This window comes from Protopterus annectens, chromosome 7.part1, assembly GCF_019279795.1.
Source record: "Protopterus annectens isolate FY-2018-M chromosome 7.part1, PAN1.0, whole genome shotgun sequence".
Classification (NCBI taxonomy): Eukaryota; Metazoa; Chordata; order Ceratodontiformes; family Protopteridae; genus Protopterus; species Protopterus annectens.
In genome coordinates this window covers 204,512,817-204,528,749 of record NC_056740.1, presented here as the reverse complement: position 1 = coordinate 204,528,749, position 15,933 = coordinate 204,512,817, and the positions used below count along the sequence as shown (strand labels likewise).

Here is a 15,933-nt window from a genome sequence, read left to right as displayed (position 1 = left end):
GAACTAAAATTCTTGTCATGGAAAACTATCTTCTTAGTAGCCATCACTTCAGCCCGTAGAGTGTCAGAGCTCCAAGCCCTTTCCATCAAGCCCCTTTATGGTCTTCCATACTGACAGAGCATCTCTCAGAACTAATCCATCCTTTCTGCCCAAAGTATGTTCTGAGGTTAACATTAATCAAGTCACTGAGTTGCCCGTTTTCTTCCCTAATCATACCAACAAATTGGAATACATGTTGCATAAACTCGATGTTCATAGACAACTTAGATTTTATTTGGATAGAACCAAAGACATTAGGAAATCAGATCAGCTCCTTGTGTCCTTTTCTGAGACCAGGAAAGGTAAACCAGTTGCTAAAACAACCCTGTCTAAGTGGCTGTCGGATTGCATCACCTATACATATGTTTGTCATAAAATGCCATTATCTAGTAAGGTAAAGGTTCATTCAACCAGAGCAGTTTCTACCTCGTCAGCCTTTCAATCCAAATTGCCTTTGGATAACATCTGTGCAGCAGCCACGTGGTCTAAACCTCACACTTTTATAACTCATTACAAAGTGGATAAGGCCTTCAGGGACAGGGCTTCATTTGGTTCTACGGTTCTGAAGAGTGTACTGCCGTGAGCCGCCCAAGATCAGGGTGCTAGGGATGCTACCCATCAGTGATGAATGAACAGCGAGATTGAACAACTTCACATAAAGAAGTTATGTACTCACCATAACGTTCCATGTGAGTTGTTCCATCTCGCCTTCATTCTCACATCCCTCCCTCCTTTCCCCTCCTGACTGACAGTTGACCTGGAGGCTGTCTCCATCCTGGTTTTTCAATGTGTATTCATTCCTAGGTAGAATAATTATTGTACTGTTATATGGTATGCAGCAAACAAGATCTGAGGTAATTCCAGCAGTGCATTATGGGATAAGGGGTGGGGTCTCAAGCTACTGGAGAACTTTGAGCTTGCTAGTTGGCCGTGTTGGAGCCGAGGATCGACTCTGAACCTATCAGTGATGAATGAAGGCGAGATGGAACAACTCACATGGAACGTTATGGTGAGTACATAACTTTTTCTTTCTTCTAAAGTTATACTGCATCTCTTGCATGAATCTAAATGAATGTTTTGCAGTGTCTCTTCCTCCCAAACTCTTAGTTTTCTGATGTGTTTTTCAACACTTTCATTGGCTGCTATCCTCTAAAATGGATTTATACTGTTTTTTATCATCTTTGTGTTTTGAATTCAGACTCATTTTTGGTTTGCATGTGAAACTAAAACATAAGTGTGTGAAGCTTAAATGTGCATTGTTGGAAAACTAGATTTTCTTTGCCTATGCACCAAGTAACAGCATGACCTGTAAAGCATCATTTTTACAGTTTCTGTTTTGTATAGGTGACAGTCCATTAAACAAATATATTCCTGCTTTCAGATCCAACCCAAGAATGTTATGACTGCACACTGTCAAACATACCAAAATCACAGTTTATGCAGCCTGTTGCACTGCCATGCCCGAATATACAATGCATAATCTAGTTTTTGTTTTTTTGCAATGTGGTGTGTGCCCTCCTCAACCTGACATTTTCCATCTTTAACTATATTACCTCTAAGGGCACACAAACTGGAAAAAAGGGAAATAAACTTGATCCCTTATCCTAATGCTGGCACAACCTTCGAGGTAGTACTTTTAGGGTTTGGTCCCAATACGTTAGTCGGAGGTAAGCTGAAAAGAGCCAATATAGTTTAATCATATAATGGTTTTAAGCATGCATACTAAATAGCCAAAACCAAGGTGATATCATCTTGAGTGTTAGGTGCTATGTTCACTAACGCAATAAAAATTATAATATCTTGCTGTGAGTACACTTTGCCACTGTGACACATGCACATTGATTTTACAGTGTATGCGATACCTGTGCAGTTTTGAGTTAGAAGACGTATGAAAGTCAAATAGCATGTCACACAGGTTAACTGTTAACACTTCATTGCACTAGGATAAGGTATCATTTTGGAGGAAATGGTGTATTGTGATTTATATGTCTTTCTACAAATAGTGAAGTATCATTTCAGAGGCACATGAGAAGGGCATGCACTTGAAGTGCAGGTAACCTGAATTATTTGTGTTGTGCTTAAGATCAAGATCTCATTGTGCCAGATGGGATTGAATTAAACTGAAATAGAAGCTTATTTTCACTGGTAAGTGAGTGTTTTCCACTACGCAGTGGTGTTTTTTTTTTTTTTTGACAACACGATGGTGAGCAGTTCTTGGAGATAAGAGAAAGGTCATTGTGGTTGACCTGCTGTTGGAGCCATTGTGTTCTCACCCTTTCAGGAGATTAGTATGTGGATAATGCATAACATGAAAGCCATTTTCCTGCACTGTAATGGCAGTTGAGGACTTGCCTTTTATGCGTAGCTCTCAACTAAATCAGAGACAAATGCAGAAATAATCAAGCCAGTTTTAAAATATTGGTACTGTTAACTTGAGACATTGACAGAATAAGAGAATGTGAATTAATATGATGTCCTTTTCATTCTCCCTCAAAGAATGGTTTGCAGATCTGATCCTTGGATACTACTCGGCCGCATGCTTCAGACTTTGGATCCGACTCTTGAGCTCCTTCCTCTGCCCATGATGCCCTAGTCCATCCCCAGCACCCCAGATCTTGTTAGAAGTAGGGGCCATCTCTCACAGCATTATTTGCAGTTTAAGCTTTTGTGAGTAGAAAACTTTTAACTTATCTAAAATTATCCCTTCTTCTATATATTATAATTTTCCTTCATAGTCTTTGGTTTTTCTGCGTCAGGAATATTTATATCATAATTTCTTGAAGTTACCATTGCTGGCATTTGCCTTTATTTTACTTTTTTCTATCCCTCCTACCTTTTTTCAACAGGTTAATTATTTGTTACTGTTGGTGATAATTTTTCTGAAAAAAAATCTTATTCTTAATTTTCTCTGCTGCCCTTCTTTTCTTTACTTTTGTACTGTAATGGCTGACAAGCTGACAGACTTTAAAAAATGCACTTCTTGTGGGTCCAGAATCTCTAGCTTGGATGCCAACAAGGAGTGCATCTATTATTTATGACCAGCTCATTTGAATACAAGCTGCTGTGTCTGTACAGCTTTTGATTTGAGAGCCTTACCTGCCAGATGGAATAAACTTATTCTTAAGGGTTTACATCCTCCTCGTCAGGGGTTCAAACCCCCCAGTAAGACTTTGAGAGCTCTTTAGAGCACAGGTAGCATTCACCAATGAAGTCTCCTAAGTCTTCTTCAGAACCACCTTTTAAAATTTCAAAACTGTCGGATCCGATTTCTTCTGACCCAAAGAGGTACACTCCGGATCCTAAACCATTGGATCCAGTTGTCATCTCAGCAAGTCCTACCACTCGAATTATGGATCCTAAGCCTAGTACATTGTATACTCCTATAGCTCATTCACCCAAGTTTCTATTGGATCCAATCTCCCCTAGGCTCTATTCCTCTTTTATGCAGACACCCAAAAAGCACTCCAGACCTCAGTCAACCACATCATCCACATCATCCATCAAGAACTCCAGGAGTCTGTCCGAAGCAGACATGGGTAGGATAATGCAAAAGTTCCTCAGAGCTCAAATCCAGATGGGGACTGTCTTAGCTCTGTCAGCTGTTGGATCCATGAGTCTTTGTCCACAATTCACACAGTCTTATTTCCTTCTCCGATCTGTCCTTTGGTTTTGTAGCCCCAAGACCTGAGAGCCCTGTTAGTTCTGGAGTCAGATCTCAAGAGAACTACTACTTTGATTTTGACTGTATCCCTGACCATTTCTCTACCTGTGCCTTCAGATCTGATCAGGTCCCAGAGACAAAGCATCGGTATCAGATCCATGGGGCTGGGATCTTCTCCGCTGATGTCTGATCCATCCCTACTCCTTGGAGCCTCAGTGCTGGACAGTTTGGGACTGGTTCCCTCCTGCAGGCACAGATCAGGTCGGTGTCATGATCTACCTGTATCAGATCAGTTGGCTCTAGTGCGGGTGGCCACTGCTTCTCTGGGTCTGTCTGCCTTCAAGGTAGTGGAAGGGGGTTTTCTCATTCTAGAGATCCAGTTTCTCACCCCCTCAGATCCTCCCCATCCCCTGTTTGGTTCTGTGTTGGACTCCATCAGACCTTTTCCACAGGGACAGCCACTTCCAGCTAGCTGTCAGTTGGTTCCTATGGAGGAACTTCCCTTCTCTTTTCCTCGAGCATCCCCCAAGGAGGTCCATCGGAACACAGCATGCAAGAGGAGGCACGTAGATTATCTGTTGGAATCTCTCACTGAAGATACTGATTTTGAGGAAGGAGAAGGGTCCTCCAGAGCACCACCTGATGATGTCTTTTGGAGACATATTAGAGATCCTTAAACAAAAAAGGTGGTTAGTCTTCTGACAATCCTTTTCTAGAGAAATCAGTGTTTCTGAACCTTTTGGTTCTGGCCCATCCATGTCTTGGGTGACCCCTCTGGCTGATTGAGTTTATCAGTCTGATCTCTCGCTGGGCATGGAAGGAGACTGATTCCGTTGAACCAATCTGGTGTCACCCGGACAAGTTCTTAAACTTGTAGAGGCAATGGAGGTGGTGGTGGCCACTAAAAAAGAGCTAGTGGAGCAAAACTCCTCTCTCCATCCCGTAACAGGGAGTTTAAGGTGCTGGATAGATTTGTTAAGTGTGTTTTTACTTCAGTGACCTTTGCTGTGAGGTCTCTGAACTATCTGGCAGACTTTACAAGGCTACAGAGAGATTGGACAAAAGAACTGTCAAACACTCTCTCTCTCTCTCTCTCTCTCTCTCTGAGTCCATGTCTGCACAGGATTTCAAAAGATCATCTTCTCAGCTGGCCACTCTTTTGTCAGTTTCCAACACGTCCATTAGGTTGATCTCTCGCATAGCAGAAGATGCCTTACAGGCAGCCGGTTCAGGCATTGCCTTAAGGAGACATGCCTGGATGCGGTTATGCAACTTTGTGGAGCCTTTCAAGGTGCCTTCCATCAGTGCTGTCTTTGATGGAGCATCTTTGTTTGGCCCTTCTGTGTAAGAAATTCTTGCCAGCAGTGAGCAAGAAGGAAAGACCCTGTCTGCTGTGGGAATCAAGTTTTTTTACCCCTCAATGAATATTCTCTAGAAATTGGGGAGGTGGTAAGAAAATGTGATTCAGCAAATGTCAGGGACCTTTCAAGGATTCGCATGGACACAACTTCTTCATAGGCAGAGGAGGCAGGTCTAATAATACACATTACCTTTGAGGCAGAGGAGGCCTGCAAAATTAGGGTTTCCATGATTCAGTACTCCTGAAGTGCTGCCCAACTGCCCACCTCTGGAGGCAGTCGATGGATGCCTGTCCTTGCACCTAGCTGCCTGGACTGCTATAACAAAAGATTCCTGGGTGCTACAAAATAATATCCAGAGGTTATTTTGTACCATTTTCCCAATCTCCAAAAGAAAGAGACTTCCTGACATTCCACCCAATCAGTGGTGGCTGCAGCGCAAGAAATTTAAAGTTGCTAGACAAAAGAGTCATCCAGGAGGTCCCAGCAGACCAAATAGGATTTGGAACTTACTCATGTTTCTTTTTAGTGCCCAAAAAGACAGGCAGTCTGAGACCAGTTGTGGATCTAAGCAAACTAAATCAGTTTGTGAAAAAGTGAAAGTTCTGAATGGTCACGGTCCAGGCTATTCTTGTCGTTTCTATTCAAGGATGATTGGATGTGCTCGATAGATCTTTATGATACGTATTATCACATTGAAATAGACAGGTGCTCCCAAAGACACTTTTGGCTGGGATCCAGTCATTACCAATTCAGAGCCCTGCCCTTTGGACTCACCACACCCTCCAGGGTGTTCAAATGTATGACAGTGGTGGCATCTTACTTGAGACTAAAAGGATTCCATACCTAGATGACTAGCTCCTCACTGCCTGTACTATGCATCTTCTACAACAGTCCAGGGACTATTTGCTACAGATTTGTCACTCACTAGTTATCACAGTGAGTTATGCCAAATCAAACCTCACACAGGTACAGATTCTGGAGTTTATTGGTACACATCTGAACATGACAACACAAACTGACTCTTTGCCTACTCATCACACAGATGTACTTAAATCTCAGGTTCATCAAATTCTAGATCATCCTTCTCCTCCAGCCAGACTAATTCTCCAAACTTTGGGGTCCTTGGCAGCAGCAATAGTCCTCCTCCTGTTAGCATGCTACTTTACGTGCATCCTTCAATGGCCTCTAGCTGTTCAATGGTCTGTTCTTCAACAACCCCTATCCTTTGCAGTCAAGCTTACACAAATATGCAAACACTTGCAGTCATTGGTGGATCCAGTCAGATGACATTTACCTAGGCTGTCCCTTTATTTTTCCTCCGCCACTGGCCAGAATGACCACAGATGCCTCCCAATTGGTGTGGGAGGGCATTACTTGGGAACGATAGTCCAAGTTAAGTGGTCCCCCAAAGAGCCAATTCGCATATCATCGTCCTGGAGATGAGAGTAGTTTAGTGTTGCAGGCATTTCAAGATAGTCTTCCTGTAGGACAGGGTCTGCAACCTGCGGCTCTGGAGCCGCATGTGGCTCTTCCATCCCTCTGCAGTGGCTCCCTGTAACTTTGAAAAATAATGGCCACCGCACAACACACACACACACTGATTGATTGAGCGATAGACTTTAAATATTGCTCTTATGTAGAAACTTGCTAGAATAACACAATTTCTGTTGCCATGCATTCCACACACACTGAGAGTGACCAAGCAATCCCCTGGCAGCAGTAGCATCTCCTGAAAGGTTTACATATCTCTCAAAGTCTTACCACAAGAAATCTAGACAAAGCCACAAATAAAGGGGATCAAAGGAACAAAAATAGAGGTGGACTTATATAAATATTGCTCTTATAAACTTGCTAGAATAACGTGGTTTCTGTTAATATGCATTTTTGCACGCACACACACACACACACACACACACACACACACACACACACACACACACAGTTACCTCTCAACTGTGTGGATTTTCTCAGAATGTCCTGACGTTTGCCTCATATTTTTGGTATGTTTCTCATAAAATTGTGGTTTTCTGGCAAATCATCGAGGGCTGAAGTAAAAAAAAAAAGGTGGACATTTGAGTTTCAGACTTCATAACCTTAAGAAAATTCATGCTAATGCAAAATCTGTTATTCTATCCACTTTCTAAGTTTGTAAGAGCAATATTTAAAAAGTGTCCCTATTCTTTTGGCATTTATACCCCATTATGTATGACACACACACACACACACACACACACACACACACACACACACACACACACACACACACACACACACACACGCACACAAAGCGATTGAGCAATCCCAACAAAGGAACAAAAATAGGGACAGATTTTAAATATTACTCTTATAAACACAGTTCTTGTATATTTAGTATAATAACTATATATAAAACTTTATATGCTGTGTTATCTTCATTTTAGGGTTCAAATAGGTTTTGTGGCTCCCAATGAATTTTATTTGGTGGGAGAAGGGCTAAAAATGGCTCTTTCGATAGTGAAAGTTGCAGACCCCTACTCTAGGAGCTAATCCGATTCAAACCAACAACATGTCTATAGTGTGGTACTTCAAAAAACAAGGGGTAGCCTGGTCTTACCTTCTCTGCCGGGAGGCTGTGAGAGTGTGGCAATGGGCAATCTCCTCCAGCCACTTTCTAGTAGCAGCACACATTCTGGGGAAATCCAACATACTAGCAGACAAACTTAGCAAATCCATTCTGATGCCTCATGAGTGGTCTCTCAAACAGTCAGTGACAGAATAAATTTTCCATTATTGGGACTACCCTTGCTGTGCCCTCTTTATACCCCCCCAAAACAAGTGCAGCAGGTATTTTGCCCTGATCCCCCATCAGGGGGAGTCACTGAGAGATGCTCTAGTCCACAGTTGACCATCCAATCTCCTTTACGCTTATCCCCCACTTCCTTTGATCACAACATTTCTACAGAAAGCAATTCAGTTGAAGAGCTTAGTCATCCTCATTGCCCCTTTCTGGCCTCACCAGGTGTAGTTCCCCTTCCTTTGGTCTCATTTTCTTTATTCTCCCTGAATACTGGATCCAACTCCAGATCTTCTCTCACACCCCTCAGGAATAACTCATCCTAGCATCTCAGCCCTCAAACTAACCACATGATTTCTCCAATTCCAATAATTGCCAGACATCCCAGGCTTTCTTCCCCAGTGCTTACCATTTTATTATCCTAACAAAAAGACTGCTCCAAAAAGGTTTACAAGAACAAATGGAAAAGATTTTCCTTTAGGGCGTTAAGAAACAATGTTGACCCTTTTACTGCCCCTGTCTCTGCTGTTCTTGATTTTCTGGCTGCTCTTTTCAAAGAGGGAGCTAGTTTTTTTACAATTAAACTACAGTTGGCAGCCATATCACATTTTCATACACAGGATAAAAATTATTGTTTGGCTTCTTCCAAGTTATGTAAGGCTTTCTTGAAAGGCACTTTCCTCCTTAGACCCCTAATAAAAGATCCTTTGCCTCCCTGGGACTTGACTGTGATACTTACAAGGTCTGACTCAAAAACCCTTTGAACCTTCAGCAAAGAGTGATTTTTAAAGTATCTGTCATGGAAAAATGACCATTTTAGTAGCAATCACTTCTGCCAAAAGGATTTATGAACTCCAGACTCTTTCATCAAAGGCTCCATAACATTATTTTATATAAAGTTAGGGTTACTTTACAAACTAACCCTTCCTTTTTACATAAAATGGGTTCTGAATCTTGCATTATTCAATCCATTCATTTACCAGTTTTCTTTCCAAATTTTTCAAGCAAAGGAAAATACATGCTACATCTTGTAGATGTACACAGACATTTTTATCTACACAGAACTAAAGAAATCTGAAAGTTAGACCATCTGTTTGTATTCATCTCAACAAGTTAATTGGGTTATCCACTAATTAAAGATTCATTGGCTAAATGAATGACTGATTACACTTCTTGGATCTCTTCCCACCAAGACATTTCTTTACCAAGACCGCCTAAAGCCCACTCAAAGTGATCCATGGCCGTTTCATCTGTTTATTGATCAAGAACTTCTGTTGATGATATTTGCACAGCAGCCACATAGTCCATTGCTCATACCTTTGTTACTCATTACATGTTGGACCTAATCTCCAGAAGCAGAGCTGCCTTTGATTCAATATCCTTTCATAAGGTCATCCAAGATTCACTTAGCTGGAGGCTCTGTCCCATTCATTGAAGGAGAATGAAAAGGACAACATCAGGTGTATCAATGGGGACTTTATGGCAACTAACGCAATCTGAGGTGCTGGGGATGGACTGGGCCATTATGGGTAGAGGGAGGAGCTCAAGAGTTAGATCCAAAGTCTGAAGTATGCAGCAGAGTCAGATCCAAGGATCGGATCCATAACCCATTCCTTGAGGAAGAATGAAAGTGGACAATACAGATGCCTAGTTATGGTGAGTACATAACTTTTAATTTTCTGAAGTAAGAGAAGTCTGTAACTCTTGTTATTATCATTATTTGTTAATTGTAATTTACCTTTTCTCCAAAAGTCACAAGTTTTAGGAGGGATTAAGAGAGAGAGAGAGACCTAAAATTTGAGTCAAAATCAGGGACATTTGTGAGATATGTTTGCATGTGCCTGTGTAACTGCACTGCATGGGTAGATGGGTAGGTATGTAGGAAGAACATTATCACTGTTACTTGTAACAGCTCAGTGCTCAATTAAGAGCCATGATAATGAGTCAGTAGTGAGCTGTTGCTCCATATAGCTTTATCATGTCTCTGAACTGTAATGCTCTGTTTGGCAGTGTGGCATTGCCCACATAGCACTGAAGGTGTTACCTTGTGTGAATTATAAACACTGCCTTACTGGTGAATAAAGGATATGTATCTCGTGCCTACTTCAAAAAACGGTTGTAGTCTGTTCTTCAGCAGTGCTGATGGATGTACGGCACTTACAGGCTTCAGCACTAATGTAATGCTCAGAGACATGGCTTTGGAGATGGCAGCTTTCTGGGAGCATCAGTATAATCTAACAGATAACTAAAAATTATGCTGATATTCTACTTAAAATTGTGACGACATCAATTGTCATGGTAGTTGGTGGTCTTTAAGCTACAGTATATTGTGACACCAGCCCTTCCATCCAGCCAGAACCCCTTTTCCCATTTTTGCTCATGTGGTCAGGGTCTTACTTCAACAGTAGCAGTTATCTAGAGCCAAGGTTCACACTGCCTGATGGCTAGCCCTGCAGCATAAGTGCCAACAGGTAAAAATAAAATAAAAAAGAACAGTGCCTTTTGCCCACTACCAGAAGTACAGTCCTGAGTTTATTAATTTTGACTCCAGGACACACTAGTCACTGCTGGCTGCTCTCAGTTATTTATTTTCTGAGACCTTGTACCTGTTTTTGACTTAGGGTGTTGATTTATATTCAGTCTGTATTGACAAAGTGAGCTCCAGGTCTCCTTACCAGGGCAACAACAAAACAAAAGTTTTGTCAAACTCCACCACCTACTCCCCCACCACCCTTCATCACTCCTTGCACTATTCACTGTTTATAGAGTCAAGGAGGGTGGCCAAGCATTTCAGTGGACAGCTGTGTTCACTCTTTTAAATACAAGTTCCAAACTCACATGTCTTCCTTAGTCATGAGACTGCATCTCTGCCTAGGCCAAAAATCTAACAAGAGTATTTGCCAACAGCTGGAATCAGCATTCACAACGTCAGAGCAAAGTCATCCTTCAGACAGATTACTTGTTAATTTGCAGTGAAATTTTGTTTTCCGTTCTTCCAGTTTTGCTGTTTTGTGGTGTTAGAAATTCAGACCCATTCCTAGACTTTGTTTTTACTAAATTTATTTGTGTAGCTGTGTAGCCCTCCTGATGAAGTTTGTCGTGCAAGTAATCTGCAAAATGTTGTTTGTAATCATACAAAAATATGAGAAAAATCAGTGTTGCTTATATTTGGCTGCTTTTACTGATGCAGGCAACTATGCTTTCATATAGCTATATATGACTGGTTTATTTCAATATTGGTCAGGTCTTAATAGGCAAATTTCATTATATATAGAAAACACCCTTGTCCAGTGCAGTTTGCTAATGTTTCCTTTGTGGTGGTGAGGGCTTAGGATTCTGTTAGTCTCATGCTAACATGAGGGCTTACAGTTTTTGCAAGTCTTCTCCTTAGAACTTGCGTTTTATGGTTACAGACTTTTTTTCCGTGTAAGCTAGCTAATCTACGACCCGCAGTTTTGTTTATCATGTGCACGTCTTGCTATTTCTTTCAGAAGAATTTTAGTGGCATAGACTGTTAAGTAAGAAACAGGGACCCTATTTGGTGTTCTGTGTTGATTAGATCTCTGTAAGAACTAGTCGTCAGTTTCACCAAAAGGTGGTCTTTGATTCTTTTAACCCTTCCTAATGCTTTTCAGGTCTTTTCCACATAAGCTCAGTGCAGAGGTTAGTGCTTCTTCATACTTCTATACCACATATCAGAGAAGAAGAGCTTCCCAAAATGGATCATCTGCTTGTCCTACTTATTATGGCCTGAGAAAAGAAAGTTACTAGCCAAACTTGATGACTAATTTTTGATGCAGTCAGATAGTAAGATAAAAATGTTATTCAAAAGAAAAGGGAGGAGAGAGAGAGAGATAGAGAAATCCCAATAATCTGAACTCAACTGAGAACTCTCTCCTAAAGCTCTGAGTATATATGTTGTGTGCACAGCAGAGATTTACCCTATATTGCCTGTTTAATTTGCATACAGCAGTACTATTTGGTCCTGAATGTATTTTTTTTCACCTGGTAGAAAAAGTGTTTGAATGTGCCCCATTGGTAGCATTATCACTTCAAAAAGGTATCTTGGTAGACACATGGGCAAGTTTACAAGTTCTTACATCTGTTTCTGATGCCTCCCTGCTATGTTATTTTATGAAGGTGTACTGGTGCATATCAGCAGGCAGACATGCATTAAACTTGTTAGAAGAGAGGCTTTTCTGCCAGCTCCGATGGCATAGAGTGATAAAGCCCCGACTATGACCAGAGCTCAGTAGAGTTGCAGCTCTAGTGACTCTTGACGCTGGCAAGTGGAAAACAGGTTTAAATCTGCTCACTCTCCAAGGGGGGAGGTTTGACTATGTTTATTTATTTTTTTAATCTTTCCAAGTAATATTTATAATCTCTTAAAAATGCTGCTGACTTAATTAGAAGGTAGAAGCATTGTATATGGAAACTGTGATTTAAAAGTCCACTTTTATTTTGGTTCCTGTCATGCATATACTATGTAGCATATTTCTGTAATAAAGCTTATGGTTTGCATCGTTTTAACTTGTTTTGATGAATGTTTTGGGCCAGTGGAATACCGTACACAGTGTGCCTAGCAGCTGGAGAGTAAGACAGCAGAGTCATGTTTCATCGGTAAGCATCATTTGAAATTTGTAGTCTCTGAGTAATAAGTGGTATACTAGCTTCTGCAGTTTTCAATGATGTGTGTGTGTGTGTGTGTGTGTGTGTGTGTGTGTGTGTGTGTGTGTGTGTGTGTGTGTGTGTGTGTGTGTGTAAAATTGCCTTTTCATGTGTAAAAATGTCATTCTGTATGTTGTGGATGAGAACTGTGCAGCAAAGCTGTGCAGTTCTCAAAATTCACGCTCATCAATGGTAATGCTTTTTACATTGTAAGAGACATCATAAGTTTACTGTATAAAATGGCATAAAATAGTGGTGAAATCTCATTAACAAAATACATTATTAAAAAATTAAATTTCTGTGATCACACATTAAACATCATTACAAAGGCTTTGAAAGTTATGTTTAAAACTAAAGGATGTATATATTTAATTTCCTAGTCAGTCAGACAAATTATTAAATTTAATGTATATATTACTTGGGGAAAAAAGAGCAAGCCATTTTATGCCAAGAATAAGTCGCTTTATGATGTGTAGAAAAGGACATAAACAAACCTCAATTATACATGAGGATGTACTCCCTAGGGAGTACATGAACACTGTGTCATGCAGTGCCTTATTCTATTTATTAGATAAGGGTTATAATAGGTATTGCATTTTGTTTTCTTACCTATCCTTCTCTGCCAGAGTATTGCATGTAGTTGATATCATACAAGATAACAGCTGCTTGTGGAATAATTTTGTTTGTAGTTGTGATCCTTGATTTGGTGGCATACTATAAGTAATGTAGAAATGGATTAACTAGAGAGCGCAGAAGAAAACACAGTCGTGGTCGGTGACAGAGGCTACAGCTATATAGTAGCCAGCAGCAGCAGAACGTATTCTTGGAAAGGAGACCTATAGTGCAAGTTTTGCTGTATTTCTGCATTCGTGTTAAACTTAGCATAGGAAAGCATTATTGGAATTACAATCTTGCTCTCTTACTTGTAGCAAGACCCACAACTTTGTGCTGGGGATAGGAATTGATACTAGGGAGGCAAACTGAGTAGGCACTTATATTTGTGGCAGGGTGCATGCAGATTGAGATAATAGTGTTGCTGTCACCTAAGAGGCAGATTCCAAGTAGTAAAAAATGGAATCAGTACTCAGTGCACTGGTATTTTTGCACATAGTGTTGCCATTAGCCTCAGGAATAATAAAATGAATGTTTATTTATTTTTTTGTATTTGTTTTCCATGGTAGAGCACTGATCTCCATGGACCTTTTTAGACTTATGATAAGATTAAAATATGGTATTGGTCTTCTACATGAGCGGGCTCTTCTTAAAGACTCTGCAAGCTGCAGTTGGAATCCAAATTAAGAAGTGTCAGGTATAAAACCTGTGTTGCTAGAGTACAGGAGCAAGGCCCTGACAGCAGGCCAAGTGGCCATGAGTACAGCTAGTGGCTCGGGTGCTTGACAGCACAGACACGGAGGATGGGCACACCTGTGCATGGGGTGTAGGAGGTAGTGGTTCCTACCCAGCTCGTAGCACAGCTCTAATGATAGAGCTTGGCATTTGTGTGTGTTGGTTTTGGACTCTGTTTGTCCATGTTGGGAGTACTAAAGGCAGTGCACATTACTACGCTGGTGTTGATTCTCCTTAAGAAGATCTATTTTACTGGATGTGAGAAGAATAGTAGCAGCACGTTATGCATTACAAAGCAAAGAAGTTTCATATCTTTGCACAGTGGTCATCGAAGTGCATTTTCTAAATATGAATCTCTTTTCTAAATGAGGTGTTATCATGATGAGGAAACATTGAAAGTGTTCTTTCACTCTTCAAGTGAGAGTGAAGACAAAAAGGCTGCACGTGTAAACCGATCTGTAAAATGCCTGGAAACTTCAGCATTTTTCCTCCTTTTATGTTTGATGCCAAGAAATGGTATGCTCCTTTGATGCTAGATATTTATGTACATTTTCTTTCCTTACAGTACTGCTAATGTTACTTTTTAAGCTTAAGAACCATCCAGCTACAGAAATGTTCTTTACTTCATACTGAGACAGCTTAGCCTGATGTCCAGTGCAACCCTTCCAGCTTCCTGAATAAAAAAACATAATAATCATGTCCGAGACAGGTAAAATTATTAATGTTCTGTTCTTTCAACTGAGACTTTTTTTGTCTTAAATTCTTAAAGACTTAGATTATACAAAGCACGTTTTTCGAATTTCACACATGTGGAAATGATAGATAGCTTTTGCACTGTTCATCTAAGCAGACGTTGTTTCCTACATAGTGTACACAGAAGCACCCAAGCCATATAACCATAGCTTTTCCACAGTTCTGAGCTGTTTGACCTATCTTCAGATATTAAGTCCAAAACCTACATCCATTACTGAGATCTTAATTAGAAATAATGTTATAATGACTTATTGGCTCCATATTGAAGATGTTCCTTCAAGGACTTTCAGGAAACTGATCCCTTCATTCTTTTGGTTACTGTATTCCAAGACCTTAATGTCTACACATTCAAACTGAATGAATAACCTTTCAAGCTCATGGGTATTTACAGCTTGCACTGTGTTATCTGGAGGTCAGTCTTTTTGTAGCCATTACATTTTATTTTTTGCAGGTATTTCTGTGTTCTCTATATTTTGTACCAATTTAAAAACTGTGGTCCGCCAAAATATCAGGATGGTTCTTGGGGCAAACAGATGTTCTTCCATAAAGTGGTGTTAGTCACCTGCATTAGTTGATTACTTTTTAATTTTTCTAGAATGTTCTATATAAAAGCAGCACTGGTTATACAGCTTTAGTTAGAACATAATTACGACAGACCTCTGTCTAAGACTTGAAGTTATTTTAAGTGGTTTTATGTCACCTTTTTTGAAATGGGAAAAACTGTCTTCATAGAAGACCATACAATTTTAAAATAGCAAACCATTATCAAGACGATTTAATGGTGCATTATTTTAAGAAAACTTTCAATCAAAGGCTTTCATGTTAGCATATACACGCTGCACAAAGCAGCCACCTGAAAAAGTAATACGTGTTCACATATTCCTGGATGTTTTAAGTATTTTCTGCATTCAGACCCATGCCAGCTCAGGTGGTCATGTAAAATTTCTTTTCCATGTTCCAGAAAAGTCTTGAGGGAGCATCTTCAATATGAGCCAACATGTCATTATAACATTAATTCTAGTTAAGATCTCAGTTAACGGATGTAGGTTTTGGACTTAACTGAAGATAGTAATAGAAGCAAAAACTGTGAGAGCAGGGAGTAGTGCTATAATGTACATCTGTCTGGGGGTTATTTCCTAGCATACCTGTATACTTCATTCCTTTCTGGATTAGATTTACCCCCCTCCCAAGTTGTAGTTCCTTTGATGCACAGGGTTGCTGCTGCAACAAGAGTAGAGAACACACTGCCATCCTCCCACCTGAGGAACATAAACTAGCTAAAACTGTTCATTGAGTCAGTAAAACAGCTCACTTTACCTATTCAGGCATGT

At 40.3% G+C, this 15,933-nt stretch overlaps 1 protein-coding gene across 3 annotated transcripts in view; it reads left to right on the top strand.

The window, feature by feature from the left end:
* Positions 1-15,933, top strand: part of LOC122807693 (twinfilin-2-like) — an 882,928-nt gene that overhangs the window by 618,803 nt on the left and 248,192 nt on the right. The window contains exon 6 of one of the 3 annotated variants that reach the window (XM_044078650.1): positions 12,392-12,454. The exons of the other annotated variants lie outside the window; for them this stretch is intronic. Coding sequence (XP_043934585.1) covers positions 12,392-12,454 — 63 coding nt within the window. The remainder of the gene's footprint in view (positions 1-12,391; positions 12,455-15,933) is intronic. 3 annotated transcript variants of the gene reach the window in all.